The sequence below is a fragment of the Camelus dromedarius genome, chromosome 31, assembly GCF_036321535.1.
Source record: "Camelus dromedarius isolate mCamDro1 chromosome 31, mCamDro1.pat, whole genome shotgun sequence".
Lineage (NCBI taxonomy): Eukaryota > Metazoa > Chordata > Mammalia > Artiodactyla > Camelidae > Camelus > Camelus dromedarius.
This window is the reverse complement of record NC_087466.1, coordinates 20,770,262-20,791,604: the sequence shown is the minus strand read 5'-3', so window position 1 is coordinate 20,791,604 and position 21,343 is coordinate 20,770,262. Positions and strand designations below refer to the sequence as shown.

The window sequence follows — 21,343 nt, the reverse complement described above, 5'->3', positions numbered from 1 at the left end:
TTCCCTCCGGGGTTGAATAAGTTTCGGAAGGCCTCGGTCTCAGCCCTCAGGGACTGACCTGCCGTACCCAGGTGTCGGGGACACTGCCCTCCCATCCCTGTGTGACCCCATCTAGAGAATGAGGGGGTTGGCCTACATCAGAGGTCCAGAGCACCATGCGGGGTGTGGGGTGCAGGCCCTAGGAGCAGGTCAGGCGGGGGCGGTGGAGGACTGCAGGGGAGCGTACCTGTTTGATTTTCCTGGGGCACTTATCTGCAATCATCCATCCTACATTGGCTCACTCACCCACTGTGTCTCCCTGTTCAGTAGGAAGCAGGAACTTAGATATGTTAACCTGACCCCTCTGTGTCTGTTTCCTTACCTGTAAAATGGGGCTGCTGTGTGCAAGGCACTTAGCACAGGGCCAGGCACCTAGAAGGCTCCTGGCTGGTTCATTCTAGAGTGTTCATCGGGAGCGAGCATTCCCAGCCTGGCAGTGTTCAAGCGGCTACTGGGGGCAGGACAGGGGGCCGGAGAGACAAAGCTTCTGTCTGTATGTAGCATTCAAGTTCCAGGTGATGGTGGTCAGAATGATAGAACAAATGAACGAGGAACATGCCAGGTGGTGCTGGGTGATAAGGGTGAGGGGTGAGCTGGGAGAGCTGGCGCAATTTTATTTCACACAGGGTAGACGGGGAGGCCTTTCTGATAAGGTGGCCAGCAGCCGTGAAGGAAGGAGCTGGTCAGATATCTGGGGGAACAGAATCGTCGTGGGTGTACAAGGCCCCGAGGCAGGAGTCTGTTAGACTTGATCCAGGGAGAGAGAGGCTGGGAAAGAATGTGTGTGCACGTGTGTGTAGACCGGCGCGCGCGCACGCGTGTATGTGTGGGGCGGGCGGGGGTGGGGGGAGGTGAGGTCTCAGAGGTGGGGACAGGGGCTCTGGGGTTTCTGCCAGAGGAGAGAAATTCCTACTAAATATGAACAATGATGATGCTCACGACAGAGGAAGTGGGAGGGGAGGAGGGCTGAAGAAGGGGGCAGGAGGAGAGAGGCAGAGGAGGAGCGGGGAGAAAATGGAGAGGTGGAAGAATCAGGGATAGGAGTGAGCTGGGAGCAGGTGGGCATGAGGACGGGGAGAAGGGCTGTGGGGGAGGCGAGCCAGGCCCCACGTCTCACGCGGTCCACGAGCCCTCCACTGCTCCCTCCCGCGGAAACTGACGCACGGGCGCGGGGCCAGCGGCCGTGGCCCCGCCCCACTAGGACCGTCCGATCCGCGACCCGCCCCGGACACGCCCCTTGCTAACTTAGGCCCCGCCCCGTCGCCCCGCCCGCTGGCGCCCGAATCCCCGTGCCCCGGGCGTCCTGGGGGCGGTCCGCCCCAGCGATGGCGCATAAAATCGCTGGCCACCTGCCTGGTCGGTCCTCCGTGCGCTGCTGTCAGGGGCCCGCCGAGCCGCTCCGGTCCCCGGAGTTGCTGCCTCTGTCGCCTGCGTCCCCGTCTCCTTCCCCCGACAAGCGCACAGGAGCCCTGCCAGCGCCGCGCGGGTGCTACGGCGCGCAGACATGGGCAGCCACGTTCGAGCGCGCCGGGCGGCCGTGGCGCTGGGCTTCGCGGGGCTGCTGTGCGCCGTCCTGGGCGCCGTCATGATCGTGATGGTGCCCTCGATCATCAAGCAGCAAGTCCTCAAGGTGGGTGAGCGGCCCGGCCGGGGGTCTGCGTGTGCTGTCCTGTCCGGGGCTGGAGGGCACTGGGCGCTGAGGAGAGCCAGGAGCGCATCCGCAGCCTGTGGGGTGGCGACCTGGAGCCGGGATCTGCCCTCTGGGCCCAGGACCCTGAGCACCAGGGTCTCCCCTACCGAGGACGCATGCTGAGTTTGGGGGCCAAGGAGGGCACCCAGGGCCTTTGCTGGAGGTCCAGGCTGGGGTTGGGGAAGCCTGAGTGAGAGACCACCTGGGAGCCTGACCTCACCTTAAGGGGTCTGGGGCCAGGGGGAGCCTGGGAGAGTGGCTGCTTTTCCGTGTTGCCTGGAGAGGAGCCCAGGAGCGAGCTCGCATGCCTCTTTCCTCTTTACTGTAGCAGCCTGTGCCACTGTCTGGTAAAACTAGGGCTGCATTTTGCTTGTTTCCTGTGAGCCCATGAGGACCGGAACCCTTCATTCATGTACTTCTGTGAGACTCACACGGGTGCCCAGGCCCTGATAGGTGGTCAGGAGAGCATTCTCTGCTATCCAGAATCTGCCCATACAAACCCCTTCTCAGAGGCAGAATGGGCAGCTCTGTCCTCCCCTGGCCCTGCCTTCCTGATGCAGATTGGAAATGATAAGCTGATTTTCTCCCCAGATTCACACAGAGGCAGGCATAAGCCCCAGGCTGCATAAGCAGGGTCCTTTGGGAGCCCACAGCCTGAGAGCTTTCCTCTGAACCTAACCTTATACACCACTGCCCTTTTAACCAGAGTGGCAAATTAAGGCCATCAGCTGGCCTTCAGACCGTCAGACTCTGCCCTGGGTGTCTGGGCGGCCTGTCTGAATGAGCCTGGAGTTACAGAAGGACGGGGAGATTACAGAGTATTACTCTTGAGCTAAAAGCATTCAGAGCTTGGAACCAGGGCCAGTACCTGCGGGGCCAGGAGGGGAAGCTGAGGCTTGCCTTGGCCCAAAATCCAGACAGGCTGCAGAGCTGGGGTAAAGCTGTGGGAATCGTCACTTGCTAGTTAATTTCTCTGTTTCCGTTTGCCCATTTCTTTAGGGGAAACTCTTGAGAATGGGAACTTGCCCACATTCCATGTCTGTGCCCTGTGCCCAGCACAGGATGCTTGGGAGATGAATGAATGAATGAATGAAAGCTACATCTGCTTAGACTCAACTGCCATTTCTCCGCTTTAAAGATGGGGCAAGTTTAGTTTTCCTCAAGGTCTCTGGGTAAGCAGTTGTCCAAGTCATCTTGGCTACACTGTGGTTTTTTTTTTTTTTTTTTTGGTTTTCAAATTCTTGTCAAATTAAATCATGTGATCTGATTGCAAGGAGATCCTGGCCAATGGTGATACTGAGCACTGAGTTTCTCTTTGTCGGTTTTTTGTTTTTTGTTTGTTTTTTGCCTCGAGATGGTGGGAAAAAGTTGTGTGGGGAAACCTCAGAGCGAGGGTGGCAGAGCTGCATCTTTCCTGGGGGTGTATCTGTTTTGCTTTCCAAAGTAGCAGTACGAGGTTTATCTCAGTGCAAGCCGGCTGTAAACGCCCGCCAAATTTGTGGTTTCTGCACTGTGTGCACCCTGGAGAGACCGTCACTCAGGTAGCGTGAGCATGGGGAGCCTGTCGAGATTAAGTGCAAAGAACCTCTTGCTTTGGGGGTGTGGGAGTGGGTGAGATTTATAGCCGATGAAGAATCTTGTCAGCCCAGTCCTTCTTGGACTTAACTCAGGTGTTTTCTTTTTATGGCTGTCAGCCAGATTAAGGATGTCTCCACATGAGCGAGTGTGTGCGTGTGTGTGTGTGTGTGCGTGTGTTCACGCACACACGCATGCACCCCGTAATTTCCCATTCCTCCCCTGGGCTTCCAAAGAGGAAGGCGCCTCTGCTGGTCTCAGTTGTCCCGGAGCTAAGATTTCTGGTCTTAAATTTGGGTGAGAGCCGCCCAGCCTCCTGTGTGAATTTCCCAAAGGAGACTGGTTTGGGGCCGAGTGGCTTGAAGGCACCAAAGGCGAGCCCAGCCGGTGACAGCTACTTCTTGGACAGCTCAGACGGAGTCCCGGCCAAGTGCCTTCTCTTGGAAGAAGAATGCCGGTGTTCAGGGGACCGAGCGGGTGGGACGCTGGGAGAGGGAGGCACTGCCTGCTGGTGTTTTCATTGGCTACATACATGTCCATGTACAACTTGAATGGGAGGCCTTGTGCTTCAATTTCTTTTTTTTTTTTTTAATTTTTTTTGTTTCAAGAAGTCCATGTATCTAAAGGCATGAATTCTTTGTAAAAAAAATATTCAAGTGGAGGGAAAAACATTTCCCCCCATTTTATTTCCTTTCTCCCCTCCTCTCCTCTCAGATGATGGTACCACCATCACCTGAGAGTATCTTTCTAGACTTTCATCGAGATGAAATTTATATGCATTAATATATATTTTTTACTTATATTGAACTAAACTACATATAAATTGCCTGCAGATTGCTTTTCAGTTCACGGGTATTGCTTGGAAATTTTTCCATGCCAGAACATATAAATCTATCACATTTTCATTGCTGCATAGTATTCCTTCGAATGGCTGTACACTTCATTATTTGCCTGTTTCTCTATTGACTGATAATTTTCTCTATCACTGACAAATGAACAGGGACCATCCTGACATGTACCTCTTTGTGTACATGTAGGAACCCTTCCACCAGGCACATTTCTAGAAGAGAAGCCTGTAGACCTCTAAGTCTGTCTAGTTTGAATTTTGATAACTCACAGCCTAATGGCCCTTCCGAAGATCTCTAGCTTTTCTGGTTCCCATCAACAGAGTCTGAAAGTATCCACTTCCCCACGCCTCTGCCATTATTGGTGATTACCCATTGATCATTATCATTTTGGGGGATTCACCTGATGCATGTGATTTACATTTCTCAGGTTGCTAATGGGGTGGGGTAGGGACGAGACGTGTTTTGAAACCTGGGTCAGTTTGAAACCCAGGGTGGCAGTGCAGTTTGCTAGCTGGGGGCCTTGGGCCAGTTACTGCACCTCTGAACCAGGGCTTGTGTCTTTAGCGCTGAGGCAGGGGTCAGATTAGCTTGCTTTCTGGCAAGATGATAAAATACAAAGGCAGTTACTTGTGTGTGAAAATGCCTTCAATGTACCTGGTCTCTCATTTGAGTGGTATCACATCCTTATGAAATATGACAGGATTTTTCCTTCCTACAGGTAAGGAAACTAAGGCACAACAAAGCTTGCTGGGGTTTACACACCTTGTGGCAGTGGTGGGCAGGAATCTTGACTGCCAAATCTGGGTCTCCACTTCCATAGGGGCATAAAAAGTAAAGCAGGAGCTTTCTTTCTATGGCCCTGTTGGACTTTTAAGGCCAAAGTTAGAAGGAACTAGATATTTATGTTTTGGCACAGAAAAGTAGAAAAAAACACATTACTAATTGAAAAAAGCTCTGGGGGTACTTGTGTTGAAAAAACAGAACTCCACAAATAATATTCTGTATTTTCACTGGGTTACTATTAGTGCATGGAAAAGCACAGAAAAAGGTGTGGAAGGATGTGCACCAGACTGACAAAAATGGTTACTCTCAGGGGACTGGGAGTGTGGTGAAGGGAAACTTCACACTCTATCTATAATGTTCCTACCCTTTTTTTTTTCTAATGAGGAGAATGTATTCATGTATTATGTGTTTAGTAACGAACCCATAGCTTTCCCCCCAAAGAATGGCCAGGTGAGTTAGATGTAGGATGTGGGAGGCACTCGGTGAAGGGGCCCCATGAACTGAGGTCCCTGGGAGGCCTTGGGGGAGAATGAGACTCATTTCTTCTCCTTTCCCTTGGTGGGTAGGTTTGGATGAGAGGTGTTCAGACTGAATGCAGTAATGAGTGTAATCGGGGATGACTGTGTGCTGGGGGTCTTTGTGAATGTCAATCATCTCGTTTAGTCCTGGGGGAGGGAGTTCTGTGATACATGGCTCCTTGTCATCATCAACAGTGAGGGAAACAGAAGCTTAAGAGAGTAATTTGCCCAGGTGACCTTGCTGGGGTGTGTGTGTGAAAAGGGCCTGGAGGCAAACCCCAGGAGGACGGGTTCTCTCGTAGCCACGGCCTAGAACTGAGCCTAGCATGTGTGGAATGAATGGAGCAGGAAGCAGGGCTCAGGAGCCTGGGGGGATATTTCCAAGTTACTGTGTGTCTCTGGTCCACCAGGGAAGGCCCCGCTGGTGGACGCGGGGAGGGACCCCTCACTGCTGCTGGGCCACAGGGCTCGTCTGTGGGGCCACCGGGTGCCACAATGGGCTTCATGGCCTTGTCCAAGCTTGGGGGGAAAGCTGAGTTCCCCTCAGCTGTCTTTAAGTTTTCTGGCTGGAATCAGCCTTGCGAGCTTCATCTACTAATTTCTCCAGCTGCCAAAATCTCCCCTGTCTGTGTTCCCCATCTCAATAAAAGACACTTCCATTCGTTCCCTCCAGGAGTAGAGGGAAAGCCTTGGGCCAGCCTTGACTGCACGCTTCTCCCGATACCCCTGTGTCTGGTCCACCAGCAAATCCTGTCCGCTTTACCTCGAAACAAAGATCTGCATTCTGACCCCTTCTCAACATCTCCATCACGACAGCCTCCTCCATCCACTGTTTGGACCAGTGCAGTCGTCTCACCTCTGGTCTCCATAGCAACCGGAGGGATCAAACACTCATCAGATCACGTGCCCCCTCTGTTCACAACCCTTCGGGGTTCCTGTCTCACTCTGAGTGAACACCAAGGTCATTTCGGTGGCCTGGAGCTCTGCCACCCCCACCACGATCCAGCCCTCCTTCCCCGTCTCACTGCAGCCCCCTTGGCCTCCCTGCTCAACCTACCACACTCACTTCTTTGAAATCCTTGGTCCCACCAAACCCTGGCTTGCTTTCCCCACTGCCTGGAAAGCTCATTCTCTGATATCTGCATAGCTCACTCCTCATGTCCCTAAAAGTCGCCCCCTTTGTGGTCCGTGTTTATTTGTGTGTTCTCTTTCTCCGTCGTGAGGAGGGCCAAGGGCTGTCGCTGTCCCTGCAGTGTCCCCGAGGGTCAGAGCAGCACCTGGGTTCATGGTAGGATGGCGGCATGAGCAGGTGGTAAGCACTCTGAGGTCATGTTGTTTCTCTAGCCCCTTCCCCAGCCTCAGACTCTATTTTGCCCCCTCCTTCCTCAGCGGTATCCACCCAGCCACCCAAGGCCCTGCCCTGCCTCTGGCAAACCTCCTTTGCCCATTGGCTAGTAAGTGGGGGTTGGGGAGAGACCACTCTTATTAACCAGAGGCTATTCTAGGTATTTTTCTTGTATTAACTCACTTCTCACCTCATTTAGTATCTAAATAGCTCCCGTTGTCACTCTTTTATTGAGGGAAATGGGTCACTTGGCCCAGGTCACACAGAGTCAAGACTGCAACCCAGCGAGCCAGCTGCCCCAGGGCCCTGTCCTGCCTGCTCCCCCTCTTTCTGAGCAGCCCCTTCCATAGCCTCCACCTGGGTCAGTAGGGTCCCTCCCAGGCCTTCCTCTTTATAGTCACTCCCCCGCCAAACTGGGGGTACAGGGTGCCCCCAGGGCAGTCTCATAGGCCTGGGCATGTTCTAGGTTTGGTTTTTTTTTTTAGGGGAGCGGTAATTAGGTCTTATTTATTTATTTACTTGTTTACTTTTATAATGGAGGTACTGGGGATGGAACCCAGCACCCAGTGCGTGCTGAGCGCCTGCCCCAGCACCGAGCTACCCCCTCCATGCCCTGGTCTGGACACATTCAAGAATCACAGATGCCAAGGGAAGCTGGGGAGAGACGGCCTCTCCCTGGCTTGTGGTTGCAGCGACCCTCAGGGTGGCCCTGACTGTCCTGCAGAGTCTGCTCAGCCAGTTCTGTGCCCGGCCCTCCATCGGGAGCTCCAGAAAGCCCCGGGGTCGCGTCTTGGAGGGCATCCTGGGGCCCCAGCCTGACTGCATCTGGCCACGTCTGGCCGTGGAGGGCAAGACTATAGAACTGGCCTGTGGCCATAGATGGCGGGGGTCCCTTCCTGGGGTAGGGGGAGCAGCAGGGTCGCAGGTGTGCCCCGATTCTGTTGTGTTTTTATTCTCCTTTCCTGCCCGGGACTTCTGAGTCCTCCGGTGCGTGGGAGGGCGGCTGCCGCTGACTCCAGCCACAGCTGAAAAACACGGGCTATTTTTAGTTTCACTGAGAGTCAGTTATTTTTGTTTCCCTCTTTGCTCCTGATGGATTTGCTTTTCTGGCTTCATGAGTGTGTGTGTGTGTCTCTGTGTGTGTTGATGTGTGCACATGTGTGCTGGTTCTACACACATGACTGGTGACACGTGACCACGCCTGTTGGCGCAGGAACACACGTGCGTGCGCTAAAGCACGCACGCACGTGTTGTGTGTCTGCACGTGTCAGCATGGAACGCAGGGTCTGTGTTGGCACATGTGTGCAGGTGCACGGACATATATACATGTGCCGATGGAAGCTCCACTGGGTTGGTTTTCAGGAAGCTGGGCACACATGGGCCCACGTGTGATGGTACACATGTGTACGTGGGTGGGTTCACATGCACACGTGTGGACGTGTGCCCACTCGTACTGGGGGTATATAGTTAGAGATTAACGCGGTATTTCAGTGTTAACACGCGTCTGCGTGTGTTGGGATGTGCAGTGTACACTTGGAAGGCCAGGTACCTTCCTGAGGCCCGGCACCAGGGCTGTGTTCAGTGCTCCTGGCTCTTCCCATGCAGTGAAATGTTCTCCATCCCTTTCTGGAATGATTAATACTTGCGGTGTCTCCACTCCGTGAGTCACGTGATCGGCTAGAATTTGGTTCAGTTCTGCTTCCTGGAATCATCCCGCTGTGGCCTTCGACTTCTAGCAGACGAGTTGGAAGTGAGCTGGTGTTGAGGGCTTGCATACTGAGGTTTCCCTTGGGCACATTGGGTCCCTCTGGAGACCTGGCAAAGGCATGTCTGTCCCATCGACATCTGGGGGTCCTCTGGTGGTCACAGTGCCCAGAAGGCTGATCCCTGTGCTCTTGGTCAGCAGCAGGGAGGCCCCTGGGGTCGTGAGCCTCCCTCAAGGCTGGTTTCAGCCACGAGGCTGATGCAGACTCTTCTGGCTCATAATCTTAGAACTAGTGAATTCGGTTCCGAGCGTCCGTCCCCAGCCCTTCAACACCTCAAAAATTTAGCGTCTCCGTCCGCATAAACACATCTGTGGTGCAAAGGATTCAACTCTAGGGCTCAGCCAAAGTGAAAAAGACAGAACAAAAGAAGTTCTTTTATGTACCTTATCTCCCTCCCCCTGGTTCAAATGCGACCTTGGCCTCCACTGGCCCTGGGAGTGGCCGCTGGAGCTGAAATGCAAAGAGAAACAAAAAATGGCTTTGGAGCTTCCCTGGGCCTGGGAGCTGGCGAGTTACAGTTTGCCTAGGGACGATTTGGGTCCTGATTTGAAGCTGCTCGGGCTGCTCAGAACATCCCCAAACCCAGAGGTCCAGGCTCCTGAGGGCCCAGGCCTCGGCTGACTCATTGTCTGGCTTCTGTCCCCCACCTCCACCCCGCAGTTTCCTCCTCTTCCCGCTGGCTTCGTGCTGGGCAGAGGGAAGGAACAGGAGTGGCCTGACCCATGTTCGCTTCCTGGCATTTTGGGTAAAGTTCCTTCCACCTTTTCTGGAAGCTTCTTAAAAGACTCTTGAGACACTTCAATGGCTGCTCTCCTGGGGTCCCTCCTACTTGGCCGGCGGGCTGGCGGGCTGTCCTTGGTCTCAGATGCTGGTGTCTCCTTATCTCCCTGACCACCTGCCATGGGCACATCCCAGCGCTCATGCCCTGAGCTCACCCAGTCTCACATGTCTAAGTCTGGCTCTGTCCCGGCCCCTCCCAAACTGACATCCCAGGCCCAGATCTTCCCCCTGAACTCTGTCTTCGAGCAGCCAGTGGCCAACTCCATCCCTTGACTTGGGCGGGCAGAGGTGGCTCACACTCACCCCGGCCAGCACCCGCCTTCCCATCCCTCCCCCCGAAACCCCATCCCTCCCGCCATCCTCCCATCTCAGGCTGTCGCTCCCCGGTCCTCCAGCTGCCCAGGCCGAAAGCCTTGGAGTCAGCCTCGACTCCCTCTCACTTCCCACACTGAGCCATCAGGACGCTGTATGGCTTCGTCTTCAAGATCTATCCAGAATCCATACATTCCTCTCCAAAGCCATGGTCACCACCCTGGTCCAAAGCACCATCCGCTCTGACTGGATTCTTGCAGGCCTCCCTATGTCCACCTCTGCTCCCTGTTGGGTTTTTTCAGCACAGCAGCCCAAGGAATCCTTTTAAAACTGCACTCAGAGCACCACCCTCTTTTGCTGAAGGCCCTGCTGGGGCCCGTCCCGTCCCCTCCGAGTCAAGGTGAGCCCTCACATTGGCCATCGAGGCCTGTGCCTTAGGCCCTTGGCCCCTTTCTGCCCTCCCCTTCACCTTGACCTTGCACGTGGCCCGTCTGGCCATTCCTCAGACTTACCGGCACTTCCGCCTTAGTTCTTGCCTCTGCCCACGAGCCTTTCCCTGATGTGATATGTGCATGTCTCACTCTCCCACCTCCCCCAGGCTTTTGTTCAGATCGCCCTTGCTCACGAATCTCCCCTTTTTAATATTGCAAGTTCCCTCTCCGTTCCCCAGTGCTCCCAACCCTGCTTACCCTGCTGTAGCCCTGCCACCTACTGACACACGTGCACATCCTGTTTATTGTTTTTTGTCCATTTCTCCCTGTGAGAATGTCTGGCCCATGAAGGCAGGGACCAGGGTTTTTGTTCATCGCTGTGTCCCAAGCACTTGGAACGATGCCTGACACCTTAACGTAGGTTCTCAAATATTTATTTATTGAATGGATGTTTAGAAGAGGAGGGTGGTTTCACGGCAGGTTTGTGACAAGTGGCAGGTTGTCGCCCTGTGCAGGGACATGGGGACTGCTCCCCTCCCCCTGTACGGCCCCCACGCCACACCCTGCCGCTTGCCCGCTGCAGGGGCTTCCTCACCAGGCTGTCTGCTCCTGTCTGCGCCACTCTGCTGTCAGTCCTCTCTGCTGAAGCCAGAGTTGCTCTCTAACATAATGCAGACCGGATCGTTTCACTACCCTGATTAAAACCTTCTGGCATGTCGTATGAAACCATCTACCCCGTGGCCTGTAAGCCCCTTACCTGCCTCTACTGCCAACATTCTCTCCCTGCTGCGGCCTCACAGGCGGTTCTTCTCCTCCACCACACCACAGGGCCTTTGCACAGACTGATCCTTCTCCCAGGAATGCTTTTTCCTTCTGCCTCTTTTGCTTGGTTCCTCTTGTTTCAGCTCAAGTGTGGTCTCTTGAAGAAGATGCCTGCTGACCACCAACACCCCCTGCCACGAACCCCACCCACCTCTGTTATGAGCCCTCCATGTTAGTATCTGCTAAGCCTCCACCATTCTCTGGAATTATATTGTTGCTTGAGAGTCCATGAAGCAGGGACCTTGTCTGTCTTGTTCACGACTGTAGCCCATTGCTGGGGGGCCCTGGGCTGGGGTAGGACCTTGGGCCAGGGCAGTGAGAACATCCCAGTTGGGGGTCCTCAAAAGCATGGTCTTTGGAGCCCAGACTTCTTGGCTTCCAGAACTGGCACTTCCACCGCTATCTGTGTGCCTGGCACCGGGGAGCACCCGGGAGCCTGGTCTCTGTGATGCATTCGTGGATTCAGGGCCTGAGTCTTAACAAGCCCCTCCTGGATTCTAGAGACTTGTCTCTGATTCCAGTGACTGGGTGTTTCTCCTGGCTGAGTGCTGGTGTCTTCTGATTGGCCCCTTCTCTGTCCCAACATGAAGGTGGAGTGGCCAGGAGGAAGGGACACAGGTTTACAAAGATGTCATCAGGGCCGTCTGTGGGTGGTGGGTAAAGAAACAGCACCTGTCCCGTCCAAGGGAGGCGTGGAGGCTGGTCTGGGGCCACCTTGCGCTGCCTGTCCGAGGGGGAAGGGATTTTCCTGCTGGCGTCTTGGATTCGGGTGAGAAGGTATTTCTCTCCTGCTGTATTTAAGCCCAAGTTCAGCATTAAAGTGGAATCATTTATGTTTCTTTTTTCATATTTTACCATTATTACTTTGTTTTTATTTCTTTTTGCTTTTGTTTTATATTTTTATTTAAAATTATTAAAAATTGAAATATAGTTGATTTTCCATTTATGTTTCTTGTCCTCGTGAGCAGAAACTGTATGAGGCTGGAGTTGGGAGACCCGTCCCATTTGTTGGTGATTTTACACCATACGTGCAGGATTGCACATCATTTCAACCGTGTGGAATCATTCACCTGTGATCAATAAAGAGCGAGCATGGGGAGGGAGTTTCTTGTGGTCCTGCTGTTCCTCCTGAGGGTCCAGCCTGAATGCAGTCCGAGTTAAAGATTCGTTTCTTTGTATGGATGCTTCTGTATCAGTCGCCAGCCGCTCTGTCTGGGGCTCAGCACACACATGGCCATATGCCACACACGGGGGAGAAACTGGCTGCTTTGAATTTCCCCAGGGGCTCCAAAGGGAACCTTAGGGAGGGACCTTCAAGGGTACTTAGAGAATTTTCCCAGTGGCTGGGGAAAGTTGTGGTGTGATTGCTCATGAGCTCTGATTGGCTGAGCTTGTCTCACATGCTTATCCCTGAGCCAGTCGCTGTTGCTGGAGAAATGGACTGCTCTGATTGGTCAGGCTTGGATTCCATGCCCATCCTTGGAGCTGGAGAAGGAAATCTTTTTTTCTTCCAAAGCAGAGGGACTGAGGTGGGGTAAGAGTGGTACCCTAAAGGAAAAGGTGTGTGTGGGGGGAGACTGTTAGCAGAAGGAGGAAAGGGTGACAGGCAGCAAAAATGGTTGATGGGCCCTTTGCCCCAGAATAGCTTCCTCACTTGATCTCATTGCCTCTTGCTATTATAGTATTAGAGATTATTTTCTTTGGCTCTACCCAAGACCTCTTGAAGGGGTGGTAGCTTATCAGCTAATTGTTTTTAATCAGGGAAGTTTTCAGAAACTTAGATTGTTAGATCTGGAACTTGGGTTTTACTCAGTTCCATCTTTTATTTTTCTTTTGGGAACACCGGAACTTAGAGGGAGCAGGGATTTAAGTAAGGCCACAGAGCAAATTAGCAGTGAGTGCTGGCAGGGAGGACTATCCCAAGTGGGCACGGGAAGTGGGTGGAGGCTAGACGGGCTGGGGGAGCAGGGCTTGGCCAAGAGGCCAAGTAGTTATAAAAGCAAGTCCCTAGCTAGCATCCTTCAGGCAGAAAGTCCCCAGGATCCCCTGTCTGCACCCCTGCCTGACCACCTCCTGGCAACAGTCTGGGAGAGGTGTCAGGGCTGGCAAAGTGTGCCAAGTACAGGCTTTGTCTGCCCTGGGTTGGGGGGTGTGGGAGAAGGGCTGAGCAAAGACTCTGGCCTTATCAGAATCTGCCCAGGCATAGATGTGGAGGGGTGGGTCTGGAATCGTCAAAGCAGCACGTATGTTCTGCAATGTGAGCCAGCATGCCTGTCATCCACAGTCCCCTGGGTGGACGGCTGCCAGCCCGCTGGCCCTTGCCCCACATCCTGGGGCACAGCCTTCTTCACCTAGGACAGCGTGCAGCTGTGTGTGTGGGAGGGACCCACTTGGACAGCCAGGCCGCTAGGGTCCCTGGGAGCATCCCTTTGTGTGCCGAGAGCGGCCTCTGTGCCCTCATAAGAGCCTTCCGCCTGGGTGAGAGGCATGGGGAGAGAGGAATGTGGGGAGCTCCAAGGCAGTGCCAGGTGAGGCGGTGTCGGACGAGACATGTCGCTGTCAAGGTCGGGCATGAATTCTCAACCCCCCAGGGTTCTTTCTGGGCCAGGGGTTGGGTATCCAGGAGCTCAGGTGAACCCAAGAGCCAGACAGCCTGGATTCAAATTCTGGCTCTGCCACTTCCCAGCTGTGTGTCTTTGGGCAAGGGACTTAACCTCTCTGTGCCTTATTCCCCTCTGTAAAATGGAATTAACAGAAGTATCTCTTGTACAGGACTCTTAGGAAGATGGGGGAGTTGGCACGTATAGAGCACTTAGAATATAAGTCATGTAAGTGTTTGCCCTCCAAGCTTTATAGACACATGTACAGAAGAATGAGTCAGTCATTTTACCCAAATGGGACCATACTAGGCCCACTTTTCTGTGTCTTGCTTTTCTCACTCCGTTGTCTCTTCTCTGAATCTTCCCCTGTCACCTGGGTAGCTCTGAATGGGTATCCGGATGACTGTGGCCGGCCCGCGGTGTGGACGGACCAGCCATTCCCGTGAGGGGGCTTCCAGACTTGCGAAACAATCCATAAAGCAGCCGGACGTGTTCTTTTCTCGCGCCGAAGGTTCAGTTTGAAAAAGTTCATTTTTGGAAGAATCGCAGTGTCGGACAGTGCAGCGGACTCCTGGAGGCTGTCTCCCGAGCTCCCCTGATTACAGTTTGCTGCGTTTACGTTCTCAGTCTCTACCTGCCTGCCTGTCTGTCTCTCGCTGCCAAACCATTTGCGAGTTGCCTGCAGACGTCGTGACGTCGCGCCCCAGAGTGCTGCAGCTTGGGGGTCTTAGGGATGCAGGGATATTCTTCTCCGTAGCCGCAGACCACGGTCACACTCAGCAAGGCTCGGGATGATTTCACCTAACACTCAGTCGACATTCGGATTCCCTGCTGTCCCAGGAGCACCCTGCACAGCAGTTTTTTGGTTTTGATTGTTTGAATCACGTCCTTTGCCCTGTTTCGCTGTTTCTTCCTCCTCCTTTACTCCGGGCCAGTCCTCTAGCCCTGTTCTTCTTACTGGGGCTGTCGCAGCACGGGCGTTGGTGCAGGGACTGGGCCAGTGTTTTGGCAGAATGTCCCTCGAGGGGGATTTATCTAATTGTTTCCTCGTGAGTGCACGCTTTCTTCCGACAGATCCCTACACAAAAGTCCCCTTGTGTGTCAGATGGGAGTAGAGCTCTCCCGGCCGAGCTGGGGTGGGCGTCTGGACTCCCCCAGCCTGGCAGCCGCACCCCGCAGCGGGCCTGGGCTCCGGGGCGTGCGTGAACCTCCCCTCAGACTGGAAGAAGCCAGTGATTCTCTCTGGCCCGGCCTCTCTCGGCCGCCCCGCCATCTGCTTCCTGGTTTTCTCAGCTCTGATTCCTTGCCCTCACGCCCAGACGCGTGGATTCTTCCGGTGGCCCTGGGCCAGCCTGTCCCCTCCACTGCAGCCCTCCCCTTCTCCCAGCGCCCCTGAGGCATGATGGCCTGTGGGCTGGGAAGGTGCTGCAGCCCTGGGGTGCCAGGGCCTGTCGGGTGGGGATGGGATGGCAGGTGGTGGTGGGGGAACCTTCTCATCTCCCCCCGCCCATCCCTCTGAGCCTTGCACAAATTCTTGTGCCAGATCCCCCGGCCCCATCTGGCCCCTTGGCTGGCAGGTGGAGGTCACTCTGGCTTTACTCGGCTCTGAGCCCGCTGCAGCCGGAGTCCCTTGGCAGCTTTGAAAGGCTCTCTAGGCCCCGGGACTTCCTTCAGCTGCCTGTTCCCAGGCTCCCCGGATTCCACCTGCTGCAGCCTCCTGCTTCCACTTTCCCGCTTTGATTCCTTTTTGTTGTGAAATGCTACGCACTTCAAGGAAAGTGCCTGGACACACGCAGTTCAATAAATAACTAAGATGACCCTCAGTGTGATCGTCCCCAGATGAAAAAGCAGAACCTCGCCTGCTCTCCAGAAGCCCCTGCCCAGGAAACTGTGCGTGCTCCCAGCTTGCTTGGCTCCTTCTCGTGTGGCCTGCTGTCTGCCTCCCTAAACGCTGCGTTTAGTTTTGTCTGATGGTGAACTTAAGTTAAATGGAATCATACTGCTATGGTCTGAATGTCTGTGTCCCCTCAAAAGTCACATGTTCGAAGTCCTGATGCCCGAAGTGATGTGTTAGGAGGTGGGGCCTTTGGGAGGTGATGAGGTCGTGAGGGTGGAGCCCCCATGAATAGGATTAGTGCCCTTATTAAAGAGACCCCAGGAAAAACAAACAAAGAGACCCCAGAGAGCTCCCTTGCCCCTTCTATGAAGTGAGGACACAGCGAGAAGTCTGCAAGCAGGAGAAGGTCATCACTCGACCATGCCAGTACCCTGATCTCAGATCCCCAGCCTCCTGACTGTGAGAAATAAGTGTCTGTCGTTTATAATCTGCCCTGTCTGTGATGTTTTGCTATGGCATTCCAGCCCTGATGGAACACATACTCTGTTGGGTTTTTTTTTCTCTGTCTTGTTGTTCTTGCGTCCCACTATGTGTGTGAGATCCATCCACATTGTTGCAATAAACTACACTCTATCTTCGTGGCTGTATAATATTCCAGGAGGCCGTCGTGGTTTCTCTGTCCTAAGCCATGAGTATCTCCAGCTCTGGGTTGTGAACTATCTCGGTCCAGAGGGCACAGGCCTGACTTCCTCTTGGGTCCAGAAGGAGGGGCAGGACTGCCAATCATGGCCTGTGCATCTTCGACATAATCCAGAAGTGCCAGACTGTTTTCCAGAGTGGTTGCATCAGTTCAGTCCCGTCATGAGCTTTCTATTTAATAATCTATAGAGGTGAGGGGTGGATATAGCTCAGTGATGGAGCACATGCTTGGCATGGATAAGATCCTGGGTTCAATCCCCAGCACCTCCGTTAAGGGGAAAAAATTTATAGAGGTGAAATTCACTAAACATGAAATTAATCATTTTAAAGTGATCTGTTCAGTGGCGTTTAGCCCTTTCACAGTGTTGTGTCACCTCTGTCTCTTTCCAGAACATTTCCATCCCCGCAGAGTGAAACCCCACTTCCTATTCTTTCTTCCTTCTGGCTCCTCTGTTCCCGAGCAGCTACTGATCGGCTTTCTGTCTCTGTGGATTTGTCTGTTCTGGACATTTCCTATAAATGGAATCACATCGTGCCTGGTCCTTTGTGTCTGGCCTCTCCCACTCCCCATCATGTTTTTAAGGTGCATCTTGCTGCACCACGTGTCAGCACTTTACTCCTTTTTGTGGCTGAATCATACTCCCCTGTGTTGAAGGACCTCTTTCTGTTCATCCATCCGTCAGTCGAGGGAGACGGTTTGTTCCACCTCTTGGCCGACGTGCAGAGGGCCTCTGTGGATGTCTGTTACCTGTTTTCTCTTGTCCCCTTCAACTTCCTCTTCCTCCCTCATCCCTCAGGAGGTGCCGGGCATCTGCTTGCAGAACTGGGGGAGCGGGGTCCAGTCCTAGCTCTGCCTCTCGCCTGCTGTGTGACCTCAGGCAAGTACGTCTGGTCTCTGGGCTTGGTGAGGCTCCTGTCCAAGACAGACCACACCTTCCCCTCGGGTTGAGGTAAGGCTCGAGCAGGCTCATGGGGGGCATGTGCTTGGAGCTGGGCACCGCCCGGGCAGACCCCACGTCCGGCACATGGGCTGCCGGGGCCCCGGGGAGGGGGCGGACTTCGCTCTTGGTACCTGACCCCTGCCTGAGCTCTGCTTTTCTCCTGTCCTGTCCCAGTCTTTGATATCTGTCCACAGTGCCGTATGCTAGTGTGGCCCGTGGTTTCTCGCGGCTGCCTGGATTTCCAAGTTCACATTCCTCACATTTTATTTATTCCTTTCCGGAAGAGTACCTGGTTCCGTCCATTCCTGCCACCCACAACAGTCAACATCCTGGAACCTTCCGTCTTAACATTCTTAAGAATTTCCTCGGGATGTGCTGGGCACAGAGCTGTCAGGTCGGAGGGCATGGGAGCGGGGAGGCGGGGAGCCGGTGTCACCCACTGTGCCTTCTAGAAGCGCTGTCACATTCTGTCCTGCATCTGCTCCGGCACCTCGTACCATCTGGCCTTCTGGAATGTCTGTGGTTGTGATGGCCACTGTTTTTATTTGATTTCTGAGTTGTCGGTGAGAGCCTTTTTCTTTCTGTAAGTCAGTGGCGGGGATGGAGTCCGAATCTCAGAGAGTTTCAGGGGCTTGTGAAAGGTCACACAGCAAACTCGGGCCAAACCCCAGGCCTTGGGCTTGGTTTAATCAGAAATTTCTGGCCCCTGGTGGCCAAGGTCAGCTGCGGAGAGAGGACAGAGGACGTGAGAGGCCTCTCTTCCACTGAAAAGGCTCAGAGAAAGAGGTCAGCTTGTTCAGGACGGGGAGATAGTGTAGCTGACCCCACATACCAGCAACCAGCCTGAGCCCCGGCCTTCTAAGCGCGTGCCCGGGGCCCCCTTGGTGTGTTACTGCGTATGTGTGTGTGAATTTCCGCGGGCCTCTGTCCCCACGTGGCCGTCCCCTCTGTGCACTTCCAGGTCCTTGCCACTTCTTATAAGGACACCAGTCATTGGATTTAGGGCCCACCCTGACCCAGGGGGCCTCATCTGGGGACCTGTAATCTGTTCACACCTCCAAAGATGCGATTTCCCATTAAGGTCACACTGAGTTTTCAGCTGGACATGAATTCTGGGGGACACTGCTTGACCAGGGGTTTGCCCGACCCTCAGACCAGCAGAACCCCAGGTTCAAATCCACGTCTTAGCTCTTGGCTTCTCTGGGAGCTTGGTTTTCTCCTGAAAGCTCGTGTCCTCTTCTGCATGGGGGCCAGTTTTCTCAGCTCCCACACACAGGGGTTCCGGGGGCCTGGCCTCGGGCGGTCACATCACTTGTGACAGCTTGGCTGGATGTGCTTGCCCAGATGGCCCCTGTTGGCATCAAAAAGAAGATAAGAAAAGAGAAATATGGCACAATGAAAAAAAAAAAAAGTTGAAAACGTACAGAAAAGAGTGACAGCCTCAAAACAAAAGGCACAACGTGAAAAGCCGCTGCTCCCTTGCCCCGCAGCGGGTCCTGGCTCCAAAGGCAACTTGGGTTAATAGTTCCTTCCTGAAAAACAATGTTTGTGTCCACTGGTCCGGGATATCCTCCCGTCTTCATCACACCCATGGGGGTCTGTGTGCCTTTCCCCGCCCTGGGTTTGGCACCGAGGGGTGGATCTTGGCGAGCTTTATTTTGGCACAGAACTCACCCTCGTATGGCCCCTGTGGGGCCTGTCTTTCTGCCCTGCGGCTTTGTAAACACAGGGCTGCCGAGGACAGGGCTGTTTCCCTATATACCGCCGGAGCCCTGACGGAGGGAGGCCTCGGTCCCTGGGACGTGACAAAGGAAGGTTGTGGGTCAGGATCCATGTTAGAAAAAAACCTTCCTGCTGGGAACACCTGTATGTCTTCTGGAACTTTCTCCTGGTGCATACATTTCCCGGGGCTGCAGTGACAAGTGATCATAGATGGGAGGTTTAAAATAGACATGTTTTCTCGAACCCAGTTCTGGAGAAGTCTGAGATCCAGCTGTCGGCTGCGCTGCCACCGAAGGCTCTAGGGGAGGGTCTTGCCTTGTCCCTTCCGCTCCTGGTGGCCCCATCGCTCCAATCTCAGCCCCTGTCTCCATGTGGCCTTTGCCTCTGTGTCTTCTCTTCTAAGGACACTCGTCATTGGATTTAAGACTCACCCACGTAATCCGAGATGATCTCATTTTGAGATCCTTGATTACATTTGCCAAGACCCTTCTTCCACAACAGGTCATGTTCACAGGTTCTGGGCAGAAGTTACTGTGTGCCGGGCACCAAACTGTGTGTGGTACAGGCCCATCAGATTCTCACAATCCCCTCCACGGTGCGGTTATGCTTGGGTCCTGGAGGCCCAGAGAGGGTGCGGCACCTGCCTGAGGTCACACAGCTGGTGGTAAAAGTGGAACCTGGACCCGTGCCTGTGTCCCGCACTTCTGTCCCAGACCTGGCTGGGGAGGTGTTTTGTGCGGTCCACGCTGCTATTAAAAAAAAAGTTCAATTAGTTGCCAGCATTTAAAGGCGGGCAGATTTACATCCAAATCTAGATTTCAAAGTACTCCTGACAGTTTGGGAGCTCCACCTGGCAGCTGTCGGCCAGGGGCTGCCCCGTTGGCCGAGGTCTGTTCCTCAGCAGGCCTTGTTCTCACCAGGACGATGCTTCCGGGCTCTGTGGCCGTGGGCAAGTGACTTGGCTCCTTCAGGCCTTGATTTCCTCATCTGCAAAATGGGGATAATAGTAGCCCTGGCCCCGCGGCTGTTGCAGGGGGGATGAGCGAGTTGGTAGATGGGAAGTGGGTAGGCGCTGCCCCACGGCCCTCAGCCGACTGTGGTTGTGGGCTGTGAGGTGGCTGCATCAGGCCGGCCTGGGTCCTATTAGCTACCAGCCGTCTTTGGGAATGAATTCAGACTTGGTTCGTGGAGGCTGTCCAGGGTCCTGGGGGCGGAAGTGTCCGTCGGGAGCCCCTCGGGGCTCTGAGGCTGCTTGCGGCCTCAGCGCATCGTAACCCTCCTGCCTGCTTCCTCGTCGGTGACAGTCCCTGCTCTTCCTACCTGGTCAAGTGAGGGAATAATGGAGAGAATTTAAAAATACGCCTTAGGGCTATAATTATTATTTTAATATATGTGGTGGTATAGGGTGAGGATTCAGAAAACAGCCCCAAATTCCAGCCATACTTTTGTAGTGGCCTAATCTCCCCGAGCCTCAGTTTCCTCATCTCAAGGCAGGATGTCGTGGAGCTGTTGTGGGGACTCAGGGAGCAAAGTGAGAGAGCCATGAGGATGATGGGGGTGAGGATGGTGAGGATGGTGATGGCGGGGGTGGTGGTGGGGATGGTGACAGTGGGGGTGGGGACGGTGGGGGTGGGGTGATGGGGTTGGCAGGGGTGGGGATGGTGATGGTGGGAGTGGGGTGGGGATGGTGATGGTGGGGGTGGGGATGGTGATGGGGGTGAGGTGGGGATGGTGGGGCTGATGATGGTGGAGGTGGGGGTTGTGGGGGTGACGATGGCAGGTGTGTCCAGGGCACCCGGGGAGGTGGGAGCAGAGGCGGCTGTGGCTATGGGCTGGGGTGGGAGGCTGTCCCTCGTGGGCAGCTGGGCCCTCCCTGTCATCTCCTGCAGGAGAATAGACGTAGCCAACCTCCACGTGCCCTTGGGCTCTGGTAGCTGTGACGTGTGCCAGGGAGCCCAGGTAAGTGCGGCACAGCTGACAGCAGTCTCGGCCACCTGTGTCCTTGGTGGGGAAGGGAGAAAGGGTGGGGGCTGGGGTGGCGTCCAGCCGAGGTCTGAGATGTCCTTCATTCTTGGGGGCTGGGTGTGGGGAGGGGATGCGCTGAATGGTCTTCGTGGTTTTGGACTTGATAACCAGCAGCCCTCAGCACGTGTCTTCTGAGCATGTACTGTGTGCAGGCACCGTGCCAGGCATGGGGGCTGCAGTGCTGGGTCCTCCTCTCAGCAGTCTGCACTCTAGTGGCGGGGATGGCCTGCCAGCAAGTCCATAAAGACACGCACAGATGTCTCTGGATGCTGACATGCAGGAAGCGCTCTGAAGGGAGCAGGGCAGGCGGGCTGACATCAAGGGACTGGTGGGGAGGGGTCTCCTTTGGGTGGGTGGTCAGGAGGGCCTCCCTGAGGAGGGGCCGTTTGAGCATGGGAACAGCGTGCCAGGCAGAGGGCACAGCACGTGCAAAGGCCTGGAGATGGGAAGTTGCTTACGGTATTGGAGGAGGAGGAGGAGGAGGAAACAGGCCAGCGGGGTTGGGGAGAAGTGGCAGGGAGGGGGGCCTGGGTCTTGCAGCATGTGGTGAGGAGTTGAGATTGGTTTTCCGTTCCATGAGATGCCAGTGGAGGGCTCTGAGCAGCGGAGA

At 54.6% G+C, this 21,343-nt stretch overlaps 1 protein-coding gene across 5 annotated transcripts in view; it reads left to right on the top strand.

Moving 5' to 3' along the window:
* The first annotated feature begins 1,319 nt into the window (after positions 1–1,319).
* SCARB1 (scavenger receptor class B member 1) overlaps positions 1,320–21,343 on the top strand; it is a 67,219-nt gene continuing 47,195 nt past the window's right edge. For 2 of the 5 annotated variants that reach the window (XM_031442498.2, XM_064481301.1), the window contains exon 1: positions 1,321–1,669. In XM_031442498.2, coding sequence (XP_031298358.1) covers positions 1,544–1,669 — 126 coding nt within the window. In that variant the 5' untranslated portion in view covers positions 1,321–1,543. Of the gene's footprint in view, positions 1,670–21,343 lie in introns of all 5 variants that reach the window. The other 3 variants (XM_031442496.2, XM_064481300.1, XM_031442497.2) reach the window with 2 other exon arrangements.